The 15,516-nt window shown below is 36.7% G+C and overlaps 1 protein-coding gene across 1 annotated transcript; it reads right to left on the bottom strand.

The window, feature by feature from the left end:
* Positions 1 to 2,513: 2,513 nt before the first annotated feature.
* LOC129041414 (zinc finger protein 479-like) lies at positions 2,514 to 15,151 on the bottom strand. The gene is given in 5 exon segments (XM_054496927.1): positions 2,514 to 2,788; positions 2,942 to 3,994; positions 8,881 to 8,978; positions 9,451 to 9,575; positions 15,113 to 15,151. Coding segments are annotated over 5 exon segments (1,590 nt in total).
* Between the last annotated feature and the right edge of the window lie 365 nt (positions 15,152 to 15,516).

Genomic DNA, 15,516 nt, shown 5'->3' on the forward strand with positions numbered 1-15,516 from the left:
GGTGGCACGTGCTTGTAGTTCCTGCTACTTGGCAGACTGAAGGCAGGAGAATCGCTTGGACCCAGGAGGTAAAGTTTGCAGTGAGCCGACATCACGCCACTGCACTCCAGCCTAAGCAACAGAGCAAGACTCCATTTCAAAACAGACAAAAAACACTGGCAAAAAAAGGAGATTACTAGAGATGTCATTCCCCTACATTAACAAATAGTATATTGTTACCATCTTTTACTTAAAACCTTAAGTAAAATAGGACACACTAAATTTGATGACAAATTAACACTTCGTTCAAAGCAAAATAGTTTTAACACATTAAAAACAACTTTGATTAATGAAAAAATTAAGTTGACACGTAATCTTTAAAATTTTTTTAAATTTATTGCATTTTATTACATAAAGGTACAATTGATAAAAAACAATCTCTCCTGTCTCTGATGAAACAATTGATCAAATACTTTCACAAACAATAGGAAGTGTCAACATGACAGAATCTGAGACTTGAGTTACATTATTATTTGCATTTCAGAAACTCTAATTTTTTTTATAGAATAAAGAAGCATACCTTGAAGGTAATTATAAATCTCCAAAAAATCTACTTCTTTAACATGTATATGGTGTTAGCTTTGGATCTCTTTCACACTCAACACTGATTTCGTATAATGTCTGAAGTTTCAGTGCCTTCATCTTTCTACTGTGACGCCTCAGATGTTTATATAGACTTAATTTTTGATTTAATATGTTTCCCCATTTACTGGTTCTGCAAAAATATTTACTGTAAACTGGTGTTTTCTAAGCTGTAGTTTTTGAACAAATGTTTTTCACATTCATTACATGTTTAGACTTTCTCTCTGATATAAATTATCTAATGTTCAACAAAGTCTGAGCATCTTCTTCAGATCTTCACATTTTTCCTTTAATATAAAATGGGTCCAATAAAATCTGTAATGGAAGTAAAGGTACAGCAATCCTCTTTAAGTCTGTCTGTTTGTCTTCAGAATAACTAGTCTTTACTTTAAAGGCCTATATTTTCCAAAAGGTCTTTCTACAGTAATCACACTTATAATTTTTTTTTGAGATGGAGTCTTGCACCCAGGCTGTAGTGTAGTGGCTCTATCTCAGCTCACTGCAACCTCTGCCTCCCTGGTTCAGGCAATTCTTTTACCTCGGCCTGCCGAGTAGCTGGGATTACAGGTGCACGCCACCACACCTGGCTAGTTTTTCCATTTTTAGTACTGATGGAGTTTCACCATGTTGGCCAGGCTGGTCTGGAACTCCTGACCTCATGATCCACCGACCTTGGCCTCCCAAAGTGCTGGAATTATAGGCATGAGCCAACACACCTGACCTATAATCCCTTTATTAAGTATAAACTTTCTGATATTGAGTAAGATGTGACCTGATATTAATGGCTTTTCACATTCTTTGTATTTGTACAATTTTTCTCTAGTATAAATGCTTTCCCGTACCATAGGGTGTGAGAATTTGTTAAAAGTTTTGCCACATTCTTCATATTTGGAGGAGTTTTCTTCAGTATAAATTATCTTACCTACCATAACCTGTGACTACCATTAAAAGTCCTTGCCACATTTAACACATTTCTAGAGTTTCTCACCAGTATGATTTCTCTTTTTTAGAAAAGTTTGAGGTGTGCTTAAATGCTCTGTCACATTCTTATGTATGCAGAGTTTCTCTCCAGTATAAAATTTTTAATGAGTAAGGATGGAGAACCAGTTAAAGGGTTTGCCACATATTTTTCTACAATTGCAGGGTTTCTCTCCAATATCAATTATCTTACATTTATTCAGGTTTGAGGACTTTTTGAAGACATTGCCATATTCCTTATTGAAGGGTTTCTCTTCAGTATTAATTTTCTTATGTATAATAAGGGTTCAAGACTAGTTAACAGCTTTACCACATTCTTTGCTTTTGTAGAGTTTCTCTCTAGAATGAATGATCAGATATTATATAAGGCCTGAGATGTGCTTAAAGGTTTTCACTTTTTTATGTTTCTAGGGTTTCTCTAATATAAATTCTCTTAGGCTTTGGGAGGCTATGGTGGATCACCTGAGGTCAGGAGTTCAAGACCAGCCTGGCCAACATGGTGAAACTCTATCTCTACTAAAAATACAAAAATCAGCCAGGTGTGGTAGCGCACACCTGTAATCCCAGCTACTCAGGAGTCTGAGGCAGGAGAATCGCTTGAACCCGGAAGGCAGAGGTTACAGTGAGCTGAGCTCATGCCACTGCACTCCAGCCTGGGTGACACAGGGAGACTCTATCTCAAAAATTTTTTTTTTTAAATAAATTCTCTTAGGTTCATTAAGGTTTGAGGGTTGGTTAAAAGCTTTGTTACATTTTTTTACATTTATAAAATTTTTGTCCAATATGTATTCTCTTACGTTCAATTAAGGTTTGGAACTGGTTAAAGGCTTGGCTACATTCTCTACACTTGTAGTGTTTTTTTCCAGTATAAATTGTTTTATGTATTATAAGGCCTGAGGGTGGACTTTGCCACATTATTCACATTTGTAGGGTTTCTCTCCAGTATGAATTCTCTTGTGTTTAGCAAGACCTGAATGCCACTTAAAAGCTTGGTCACATTCTTCACATTTGTAGGGCTTCTCTCCAGTATGAATTCTCTTATGTTGCATAAGGGTTGAGGAGCAGTTAAAGGCTTTGCCACATTCTTCACATGTGTAGGGTTTCTCTCCAGTATGAATTCTCTTGTGGTCAGTGAGAGTTGAGGATAAGCTAAAGGCTTTGCCACATTCTTCACATTTGTAGGGTCTCTCTCCAGTATGAATTCTCTCGTGGTTAGTAAGTGTTGAGGAGCACCTAAAAGCTCAGCCACATTCTTCACATATGTAGGGTTTCTCTCCAGTATGAGTTCTCTTATGTCTAGTAAGGTTTGAGGACCAGCTAAAGGTTTTACCACATTCTTCACATCTGCAGGGTTTCTCTCCAGTATGAATTCTCTTGTGGTCAGTGAGGGTTGAGGATAAGCTAAAGGCTTTGCCACATTCTTCACATATGTAGGGTTTCTCTCCAGTATGAATTCTCTTGTGGTTAGTGAGGGTTGAGGATAAGCTAAAGGCTTTGCCACATTCTTCACATTTGTAGGGCCTCTCTCCAGTGTGAATTCTCTTGTGGTTAGTAAGCGTTGAGGAGCACCTAAAGGCTTGGCCACATTCTTCACATCTGTAGGGTTTCTCTCTAGTATGAGTTCTCTTATGTCTAGTAAGGTTTGAGGACCAGCTAAAGGCTTTGCCACATTCCTCACATCTATGGGGTTTCTCTCCAGTATGAATTTTTTTGTGGTCAGTGAGGGTTGAGGATAAGCTATAGGCTTTGCCACATTCTTCACATTTGTAGGGTCTCTCTCCAGTATGAATTCTCTTGTGGTTAGTAAGTGTTGAGGAGCACCTAAAGGCTTGGACACATTCTTCACATGTGTAGGGTTTCTCTCCAGTATGAGTTCTCTTACGTCTAGTAAGGTTTGCGGACCAGCTAAAGGCTTTGCCACATTCCTCACATCCATAGGATTTCTCTCCAGTATGAATTATTTTATGTGTAGTATGGTTTGAGGAGCAGTTAAAGGATTTGCCACATTCTTCATATTTGTAGTACTTCTCCCTAGTATGAATTACCTGATTTTGATTTAGGTGTGAAAGCATGCAAAATGATTTGCCACATTTTTTACATTTGAAGTGTTTCTTTCCAGTATATCTTGTTTTATCTCTATTGGAATTTGAAAATTTACCAAAAACTTTGATGTATTTATGAGTCTGAAATATTTTGTTTTGGGTAATTGACAAACATTGGTTAACTTCATTATAACCTCCATTGTGCACCTCACATTCACCCACAATTTTACAGCATTTTTTAAATTGTAAATTATCATGTCCACATTTTCCATATGTTCTTGGTATTACTTTTTGGAGTGAATCTTTTATGCCCTGCTCTGGCTGAAGGTCTTGGGTGGAATGGGAACAAGTAACTGAAAGACAGAAAAAGCACAAGTTACTCCACTTTCTGGACTCATATAAATATACTTTACAAATCAAATATATAAAATTATACAAGGTACATTAACAAAATACCATATCAAAATACTACGGGCCATAATTCCTTCATAGATGTATAAATGTAACAAAATCATAGTGATCAAAATACCTTTATTGGAAATTTATAAATAAAGTGCGTGCACCATGTGAGCACAATGTCCAGAGCCATGTAGTGAGAAAAGAAAAGTCTGCTACATTTACCCAACATAGCCCTCCTCATCCCCAGTAGAAGAACATGGTGCCTTTAGTAACAGCTTTAAGTCTTCTGAGCTCAAAAGTGAATGTTACAACTGCAGAAAGACTGCAGTATCATGGGCAGAAGATAGGTGTAGAACATAGTTACTGACCAGTAAGAAGAAATATGAAGAAGTCTTTTAATGGAAAAATAAATACAAATTGCAGACAAAACACATCCTGAGAACATGTTTGTGAGAATCCCAGAATCTCTACCAAAGACAATTGCTGTCATGCTGTGACAGGAAGGAGATGCATTATAAAGATCATGAAAGGTACTTTTATGTTAGTGTCTAAATCTCAAACAAAGATTACAATGTATATAAAACATGAGGACAACATGGTCCAATCAAAAAAATCAAAAATTTCAAAAAAGCAACCATAAAAATAAAGATGTATATCTTGATTTTTAAAATTTAAGATAATCCATATTATGCTCCATGAGAAAAGTAGAAAACCAGACACCTAAATAAAATAAGAAAAATAATAATATCAACAAAACTTGGAATAATATAAATAAACAATGCAGAGGTAAAAAAGAATAACTGAAAAAATTTAAAAGTAAGAAAAAAGTATATAAAAAATGAAGAAGCTAAACAAACTAGGATATACACAAAAAGATCCGCAACACAAATTTAAGCAAAGTTTCAAAAGTCACAAACCAGAAGATAATCTTGGGAGCTGCAAGATAAAAGTGAGGTATTATTTATAAGCATAGTCCTCTGAGACAACCAGTGAATTTGTAAACAGAAACCTTGCAGGTCAGAAAAGAACTGTGTAAAATGGTCAAAGGCTGAAAAAAATTTTCATGGTGAGAATAATGAAACCAGAAAAAATGTACTACAACATAAAGAAAAATAACACTCTTCCAGAATGAATAAATGCTGGAAAAGCATATAATCATTGCATTTGTCCTAAATAAAATGCTGCAAAGAGGTCTTTCCACTTAAAATAACATGATGAAAAATATATGTAATCATATGAAAATACATAACTTTCTGAAAAACATATGCATATACAAAAAGTAAAATTCTGTGGCATTATTGTGATGATGCAGAAAATATTTTTAGTTATTCTTTAAAATTTGAAAGATATAAGCATAAAAATAATCATAGAACATAAAAAGATATAATTAGCAACATCAATAAGTATAGGGTGGATATAATGAGGACAAATTTTTCTATGCAACTGAAGTCATTTTTTTACCAGTTTAAAATATACTGTTGTAACATTTAAGATGTTTTACAGAATCTACAATGTAACACAAAGAAAAAATCTTTATAGACACTCAAAAGCAAATGAGTCAATTACTAGCATGAGATAAAGATTGATATTATATAATGGTAAAGTGAGTCCATTTACTAGGAAACTGTAACTATTATGTCTATCTATATGTATATGCATATATAACATCAGGGCTTCAAAATATATAAAGCAAATATTGACAGAAATGAAGCAAGAAATAAAATAGCAACATAAAATTATAAACATTAAGACCTCATTTTCAATAATAAATAAAAAATTTAAATAAAAAATCAATTAAAACAACCAAAAACCTGAAGAATATTATATTGTGTACGAATTTATTTTGCATTGCTATAGAAAATAACCTCAGACTGGGAAATTTATAAAGAAAAAGATTTTTTTGATTCACAGTTCAGTAGACTGTACAAGAAGTATATGCCAGCATCTGCTTCTGGTGAGGATATGAGGAAGCTTACAATTATAGTGGAAGGCAAAGAAGAATCAAACATGTCACATGGTGAAAGATGATGTGAGTGTGAGGTGGAGGAGTGAGGTTCCTTTAAGCAACCAGCTCTCATGTGAATTAATAGAGTGAGAACTCTATGATTACCAAGGGGATTGTGCCAAGTCATTCATGAGGGATTTGTCTCCATGATGCAAACAGCTCTCATTAGGCCCCATATCCAACAGTGGAGATTACATTTCAACATGAGATTTGGAGGGCATCTACACCATATCACAAACCAAATATGCTAAACAGACATGTACAGAACTCTCCAGTCAAAAGTAAGTGGATACACAATATTCTTATTTGCACCTGGTGTGTTCTGTTAGAACACATAAGTCTTAGTAAATTTCAAAAGATCTGCCAGGTGCAGTGGCTCACAGGTGTAATCCCAGCACTTTCGGAGGCCAAGGTGGAAGAATCATTTGGGGCAAGAAGTTTGATACTAGCCTTGGGAACACAGTGAGACCCTGTCTCTACAAATAATTAAAAATTAGCTGGGCATGGTGGGGTATGCCTTAGTGCCGGCCACTCAGTAGGCCAAGGTGAAAGGATTACTTGAATCCAAGAGGTTGAGTCTGCAGTGAGCCAAGATTGTGCTACTGCACTACAGTCTGGGCAACAGAGTGAGAAACTCTGAGTCAAAAAAAAAAATAAGAAGAGCAAAATCATACAGTATATGTATTCTAACCCAAACTGAATAAAACTAAAAAGAAAAAAAGTAATACTGGCAAATCAAAAATACATGGAAATAAACACACTCTTCGGTGTATTCTTGCACAGGGTCAAATAATTTAAATTAATTTAATTTAAAATTTTTTCTCAAGGGCCAACATATTTAAGTGACAACTTAATTTGTTAAGATGTTAATATAACCCATAGTGGTGAACAAATTTAATGTAATCTGTATCAAAAGTCCAAAAGTATATTTATTCCTGAAATATTGTTTAAAATTTTAAAATTTTATTATGAACCAAATCTAGAGAAACACACATGAAAAACACAGAGGCATTATACTTCATTTCAAACATAATAAAAAGCTGCAATGACAATAACTATGTGGTATTCACAAAAAGACAGATAAAGACATGATAGAACAAAATAGAAAGCCCAGCAATGAACTCTTCTGTGTATGACCAAATAATCTGCCTCAAGGTTGCCATGAGCAGACAATGGAGAAAATATAATGCCTTCAACAGATAATGTTGAAAACTGGACATCTACATTGAAACAATGAAGTTGAATGGTTTAATTGCATCACATACAAAAAATATTTTAAAGTACTTAGACTAAAAAATCCTAATGAAACTTTTAGAAAAAAAGTATAGTGCAAAGACATGACATTGGTCTTGGCACGTTTTCTTAGATATGCCATCAAATGCATGAGCAACAAAGAGGACAACAGAAAAATTTAATTGGGCTAAACTTCAAAATTTCTGCAATCAAATAAAGCATTTAATAGAGTGACAGTGTCTCCCAAGAAATGGGTGACAATATTTGAAAATAACATGTGATGAGACTTAATATTGAGAATATATAAACTACTCCTAGAACTAGACAACAATAATTGAATTACTTGATTTAGAAATGGACAAATGAGCCGAGTGCAGTGGCTCACGCATTTGATCCCAGAACTTTGGGAGGCTGAGGTGGGCAGATCACCTGAGGTCAGGAATTCGAGACCAGCCTGACCCACATGGAAAAACCCATCCCTACTAAAAATACAAAATTAGCTGGGCATGGTGGCACATCCCTGAACCCAGCTACTCAGGAGGCTGAGGCAGGAGAATCATTTGAATAAAGGAGGCAGAGGCTGCTGTGAGCTGAAATCACGTCATTGCTCTTGTTGCCTGGGAAACAAGAGTGAAACTCCGTCTCAAAAAAAAAAAAGGAAAGAAATAAATGGAAAAATGATTAAACTAAATTTTAATAAAAAGAGATACAAATGGGAAGAAGCATTTGAAAGGTTGCACAAAATTAATAATTTATAGAAAAATGCAAAACATAATCACAATACAAAACAAAATTACCTTACATCAACTAGGATGGCCACTATAAATTTTTTTAAAACACCAACTATATTGATGATGTAAAGAAATTGAAAGCTATGTAAGTTGTTTTTTATGAGAGAAAAAAGATACAGCCATCATCAAAATATCATGTGTTCTTCAAATAATTTAACATGAAACTATTATATAATACAGCAATACCATTTATGAATCTATATCTAAAATATGCAACACAGTAAAATGAAGACATAAAAGGTACCCTGCTTGCATATCCTCCCACAGCAAGTAGGGGGATAACCAAGCTTCTAAATAAATAAATACATATAAAAAAATTAAAAAAATTTTTCAAAGTTTGTAAAAATTTTAAAATATATTTCAAGACTATAGTAATAAAAACAGATTGGCATGTGCAGAAAAATGGATGACCACAAATGAAAGAGAAACTACTATTCTCACACGTTTTGAACATGATGCAAAAAAAATATTTGTTTAATGGTTTAGAGATTTTCAAAAATATGCAGATACTAGTGTGTCCCCAAAAGCAATGGCAAAGCAGTTTGTGCAGTCCCTGATAACCTTTAAGAAAACTTTGGCTCACACTGTGAACTTGAAGAAAGATTATTGAAGCAAAAGTGGAATCCTTAGAGAATTTAACAGCATGAGGCAGAAGGTGTCCCTATGTGAGAGCAAAAGAAAAACATGACTTGAGCTTCTCAGAAACTCTTTCCATCAAAGCACAGCTCCCAGACCACACTTTAAGGACTGGCTGCCTCATTGATTTGTGTACCTCTCATCTGTCTCATCTGCTTCATTCCCTCTCACCTACCTGAGTGTTTGGCTACCATCTCATTTCTCTTTATATTCTGGGACTCTTTATTTTGCTCCAGACAGGTGATAAAGTCTGGCTTAGTGACAGCAATACCTGTTTTATTAAGAAAAAAAACTAACATAAATCATGCTGAATTATTTAATTACCAAATTAGTATTATGCTTAGAAGATATAATAGAAAATTCTAGAAAATTAATATTGATTCATAACAGAGCTTTCTAAATATTCAGAAAATGTTTTAAATTTGTAGGTCCTTAATTTCACTACTCAGTACTACTGAATCAAAAATCGGTGGCAGCAACTGAATTCTAATGTGTGGGCAATGATATTTTATGCCATGGAATTTTTGGAATTCCCACTAACCTAGAGCAAAAGATACATAAGATCAGGAAAGGGAAAATTTCTGGTCAAGATAAACCATCTTGAAGAATTTGTTCTACACCATTGTAGAACAGTCTTAAAAATGGAGATCTAAAATTCATTCATGCAAAGCAGAAATTACAAAAAACATCTTAGAAAAGAGAAAAGAAATATATTAGGGATTATGTATTGAAGTTGTCCTCATCCAGTGAGACCAAGTTTCTGTAGTTCTCTAATATCACATCTCTATATAAATTCCGCTGAGCACAATCCAGGCATTGCCGTTCTTCCAGAGAGAATTCTATAGCTATGTCTCTGAATGTCAAAAGTCCCTGGAAAACAAACAAACAAACAAACCAAACCACTCATGAACACACAAGCACTTAACACATGGCCATAGGCAGAGATTTTTATTTGACTCAAGTTAAAAAAGAGAGTAAAAAGAAGTGGTTCTCACTTATAAGACTGACTAAAATTATTCAATAAGATAATTTTTAACACTGAAGTATTCTCCAACTCTGAGAAAAGAGGATAGCATAAGATCCACAATACCACTGTAGATTTGATACTTTTCTGAATGATACATTATAAAATTAAGGGCATCAACATGGACATGTCTTTTTTTTTCTTTTTTCTTTTCTTCTCCTTTTTTTTTTTTTTTGGGACCGAGTCTCACTCTGTTGCCCAGGCTGGAGTGCAGTGGTATGATCTTGGCTTAGTGCAACCTCCACCTCCCAGGTTCAATCGATTCTCCTGCCTCAACCTCCTGAGTAGGTGGGACTACAGGCATGAGCCACCTTGACTGGCTAATTTTTGTATTTTTAGTAGAGACGGGGTTTCTCCATGTTGACCAGGCAAGTCTTGCACTCCTCACCTCAGGTTATCCACCCACCTCAGCCTCCCAAATTGCTGGGATGGCAGGCATGAGGCACTGCGCCTGGCCAGACATGTCTATTTTTGAGTGCTATATTTATATCATACAGAATAAGTTGTGTATATTTTTCAGAGAGAACAGTCATGATGAGTTGGAAGATACCTCTCCAGTCTTAGTATGTGCAATAAACTAAAGATGTTGTGAGATTTTTTTCCAGGAGATTTCGGAGAAAGTCTGAATTTCTGAATTTTTAGCAAGCTCACCAATGTTTCTAGCCTAGTAAGAATATTTTGTCAAATATCCAGTAAATGGCAGAGTCTGGGTTTTTCCCAGTTTCTCTCACCTGTAAATAAAGATAAGAGCCTTCATTTTTAAAAGACAAATATAAGCAAAAGTCATCTAAAAGGAAAGGACAGCTTCCAGATTAAATGGGATGGTTTATGCACTTCAGCTAGTAAATCTCCTAAGTGTCCTTAATAATTAAGAGAATAAGAATTAACTCTAGAGTGGAAAAAAAGTCATAGAGATATTGAACCAAGTGAATAAAATTGTTATCAACTTTACTAGGACACATTTTTATTATGTGGTGATGCACACACAACACAACATCACTGCTGTGGCATTTCTCTCCTCTCGGAAAAGTAAATTGTAATCTACATTTAATTTTATATATATATATATATTTTTTTGTTTTGAGACAGAGTCTCACTGTATCACCCAGGCTGGAGTGCAGTGGTGCGATCTCATCTCACTGCAATCTCCACTTCCTGAGTTCAAGCAATTCTCCTGCCTCAACCTCCCGAGTAGCTGGGATTACAGGTGCATGCACCATGCCTGGCTAATTTTTGTATTTTTTTTTTTAGTAGAGATGGTGTTTCACCACATTGGTCAGGCTGGCCTTGAACTCCTGACCTCACATGATCCGCCTGCCTCAGCCTCCCAATGTGCTGGGATTACAAGCCAAAGCCATTGTGCCTGGCCTAAATTTAATCATAAAGAAACATCAGTTTTATGCAAAGTTGAAGGTGCAGATAATTTCCCTGTTCTGTAATTTTTACTAGTAATTTTAAGTAGTCTTTCCTTAGCACCCTGGAAAGCAAGTATCTCCTAACAGTTTTTTCAGAACTTTCTGGGTAATAAATGCCACCCTGTTTAAATGAGCATTTTCTAAACGCTGTTCTGCATGGAACTAATAGAGCACACAGATGAAACCTCAATATAACATGTTTCATTTTTCACTAATATCCAAAGACAACGGTGTTTCCCCAATAGAAATCTTGAGTATCCACACCTTCTCATGTTCAACAGCTACAATGGGAACATTTTATATATGGTAGGTCATAAATTTGTGGTAAGAATTCTGCATGATATACAAGAATTCAAGGTGAAGAGAAATGTATAGAATGCTATGGCATATAGGAAACAAATATTTTTTCAGAACCCCTTGACTATCATAAAAATCACAAAAAATAGTTGAAACAAACTCATTAGGGATCAACAGCACAAGTAGAGAAGTAAAAACTTCCAAGTTCTGAACACAAGGCATTCCAAAAGGCAGAGTGGACACTGCGCTTGATCTGAGACATGCTCACCCGAGAAAAAGTGATTTGTTTCTTTTCCTCCTCTTTCTCTGAAATGTATTTTCAGATAAGATGCCCTGGACATATCAAACCTCCATCTTGAGAACATGACTTTAAAGCACAACCTATTCACCTGCTACCACCACACACACCCACGGGCAGAAAGACCGAGGCTTGCAGAAAACATTCACCCATTTTTGTTGTTTATAACTGAAAAGATTTAAGAGCAATGAGAGAACAGTGAGCTTCTCCATAACTATTAAAATATAAGTTTCTTTGTCCCTGCCCTCCCCTATCAGAAACCAGCAATTTTCTTTAGAGTAATAGGAGCATGAACCGCACTGACCTCTTCCTACCAAACTTAAACAGGGCAGGCAGTGCAGCCTTCCTTTGATGCAAAGGTTGAACTAAACTATCCTGAAAGTATCTTGAACCCCTCAAGTTTATAAGTCACTTGGTAATCTCGGCCCCACTCTATGCAATGTGATTCTGCAGGATCCAAAAGGGTCCAGGAATGGGCTTTTACAAGTCCCCTGTAAATGCTGATTGTGCTTTCCCAGACACATTATTAGCATTAGCGAGAGAAAGCAGGCACAGCAGAGTTCTTTACACACAGCACATTTGTCACAATACTAATACTTCTGCTACAAATAAAGACAACCAATTTCCACCCTGAAATACTATATTTTTGTTGGCTTTTTTAAGTTTACAGGGACAACAGAAGACAGCAATGTCTGAGTAAATCTGCACTTGGTTAACCTGTACACATGTACTAATAAAATGTTTATTAAGCAGGTACTATGTGCTCAGGAGCATGTCACAGAACACTGTGCTGGGAATAACACATTTTGTGATTTAATTTTCATAGCACCCTGGGAGTTGGTACTAAGTGCTGAATAATTTTTAACATTTAGATTAAGAGCAGAGCACTTTCATTTCTTATCTTTCTCATTAATTTTAAAAAGAAAATGTATAGAATAATTCAATACAAAAAACATGTGAAATGATGCAATTACATAAAAGTGGAATGATCAGCTTCCAAATGGCTATTTTGGAAATAATGAAATTAAGGCAGAAATAAAATTTTTGAAACTAATTACAACCGAAACACAACATACCAGAATCTCAGGGTTAGAGCTAAGGCAGTGTTAAGAATAAAATGTATATCACTAAACATCCACATCAAAAAGTTAGAAAGATCTCAATTTAAAAATCTAATGTTACAATTAAAAGAATTTCAAAAGTAAGAGCAAACCAACTTCAAAGCTCACAAAAGTCAAGAAATAACCAAAATCAGAGCTGAAATGAAGAAGTTTGAGACAGAAATAACTATAAGAAGTTCAACAGGCCATGCATGTGCTGTGGCTCGCTCCTGTAATCCCAGCACTTTGGGTGGCCAGGGCGGGAAGATCACAAGTTCAGGAGTCTGAGACCAGACTAGTCAACATGGTGAAAGCCGATCTCTACTAAAAACACAAAAATATGCCGTGGTGGCACATGCCTGTAATCCCAGCTACTTGGGAGACTGAGGCAGGTGAATCACTTGAAACTGGAAGGCAGAGGTTGCAGTGAGCCAAGACCACACCACTGCACTCCAGCCTTGGCGTAAGAGTGAAATTCTGTCTTAAAAAAAAAGTTCAAAGGAACCAGAAGTTGATTCTATGTAAACATAATAAGATAGATAAAACACTAGGCTAATGGAAAAAAAAGAAATAATTCAAATAAAAACCATTAGAATAAAAAGTAAAACCAAAAACAAAAACAGATGCTTGTGAGGTTGTGGAGAAATTGAATGCTTATACGCTGCTGGTGAGAGTATAAATTTATTTAACCATTGAGAAAAGCAGCTTGGCATTTTGTCAAAAACCTGAAAACAGAATTACCATTCCCAATCCCACAATTGGGAATATACCCAGTGAATGTTAGTTTTTCTACCATGAAGACACATGCACGTATATGTTTATTACAGCACGATTCACAATAGCAAAAACAAGAAATAATCCTGTATGTCTTCAATGGTAGACTGGATAAAGAAAACGTGGTATGTAAACACCACGAAATATGATGCAACTATAAGAAAGAACATCATGTCCTTTGGAGAAACGTCGATGGAACTGGAGACTGTTATTTTTAGAAAACTAGTGCTGGAACAGAAAATAAAAAAACTGTATGTTGTCACTTCTAAGTGGGAGCAAAATAATGAGAACACGTGGACACAAGAGAACAACAGACACTGAGGCTCAGTTCAGGGTGGAGGGTCAGAGGATGGAGAAAATCAGAAAACAAATCTGTTGGATACTATGCTTAGTACCTGAGTGATAAAATAATCTGTACACAAAAACTTCATGATATGATTTTACCTATATAACAAACCTGCACATGTACCCCTGAACCTAAAATAAAAGGTAAAAAAAAAAAAAATCAGCTGGGTGCAGTGGCTCACACCTGTAACCCCAGCCCATTGGGAGGCTGAGGCAGGCAGATCACCTGAGGCCAAAAGTTGGAGACCAACCTGGCCAACATGGTGAAATCCCATCTCTACTACAAATACAAAAATTAGATGGGCGTGGTGGCACACAGCTGTAATTCCAGCTACTCGGGAGGCTGAGGCAGGACAATTACTTGAACCTGGGAGGCAGAGGTTGTAATGAGGTGAGATCGCACCACTGCACTCCATGGAGTCTGGAGGACAGAGTGAGACTCCCTCTCAAAAAACAAAACAAAAAAAAGCATTTCTTGGAAATTACTATCTTGAAGAAAATATTCAGGCCTAGGCAACCACAGACTGCCAGTTAATCTCTGATGACATAACCAAGAAATTTTCACCTGGATCTTACAAATAAGGAAACTACATAACTGTACCAAACCAATTACTGAATCTGGTTTGCTTCATCATGCAACTTATAACAGACTTTTCTTCAAGTCTCTCCCATGGATCACAACCCACAAACCACAGCTGGGCGCTCTATGATTCTTGAATCACACTTTGATCAGATTCTCATTTTTAGAGTGACTCCCATACATCTCTAAAAGGAAAAATGAGGAACTAGGGACCCCAGGACCACAGTTCTTTCCACTCATGCATCTTGCACCCTGAGTCAGGATCCTCCCCTGATGACTTTCCCATCCCTGTACAACCTGGGTGAGATGAGGCGCTGGGAGTGCAGAGCAAACCAGAGAGGCCTCCAGTCCAGGGCAAAGCCAGTGCAGAGGAAAAAGAACTCCCAGGGTCCCAGGCCCTGGCCCAGGCACTATCTTGCGGCTGGAGGGGACGAGAGACGAGCTGGGCCAAAGAGGATTTGGGTCGTCAGGCTCTCGAACCGACTGCGAGAAAGTCTTGGTCCTGCTACAGCCACTTTCTGCCGGTTCCAAACAGCCCCCACCCCTCTCTCACGATGACAGACCCAGCACTCACCATTTCTCGGCTTCCAAGGGGTCCCGGTCTTTTAGCCATAAATCTGCAGATACCTGCAGGACACAAGGACAAATAGGCTTGGCCTCTAGGAGCAGAGGACACAGAGCAGTGAAGAGAAGAACTGCAGCTCTGGACGCAGAGAAACACAAAGGACCCGCAAAATTATGGAAGTAGACTGTTCTTTCCAGCTGCATGCCTGATTGGACAGTTTCTAGTCCACGGCTCCTGATTGGATAAGGTTTCAGGCTCCACCCTTCATGCCCTGAGCGAGGGAATATTTGATCGCACACTGGGCTGAGTGAAGCAAAAATAACAGCCTAGGCTGCAGCCTTTACAGGCAGGGCTTCTTCCTTGATCTGAGCCAGGCCAACTTCAGAGGATATTTGCATTTAACCTTGTGTATA

The sequence above is a fragment of the Pongo pygmaeus genome, chromosome 6 (assembly GCF_028885625.2).
Source record: "Pongo pygmaeus isolate AG05252 chromosome 6, NHGRI_mPonPyg2-v2.0_pri, whole genome shotgun sequence".
Classification (NCBI taxonomy): domain Eukaryota; kingdom Metazoa; phylum Chordata; class Mammalia; order Primates; family Hominidae; genus Pongo; species Pongo pygmaeus.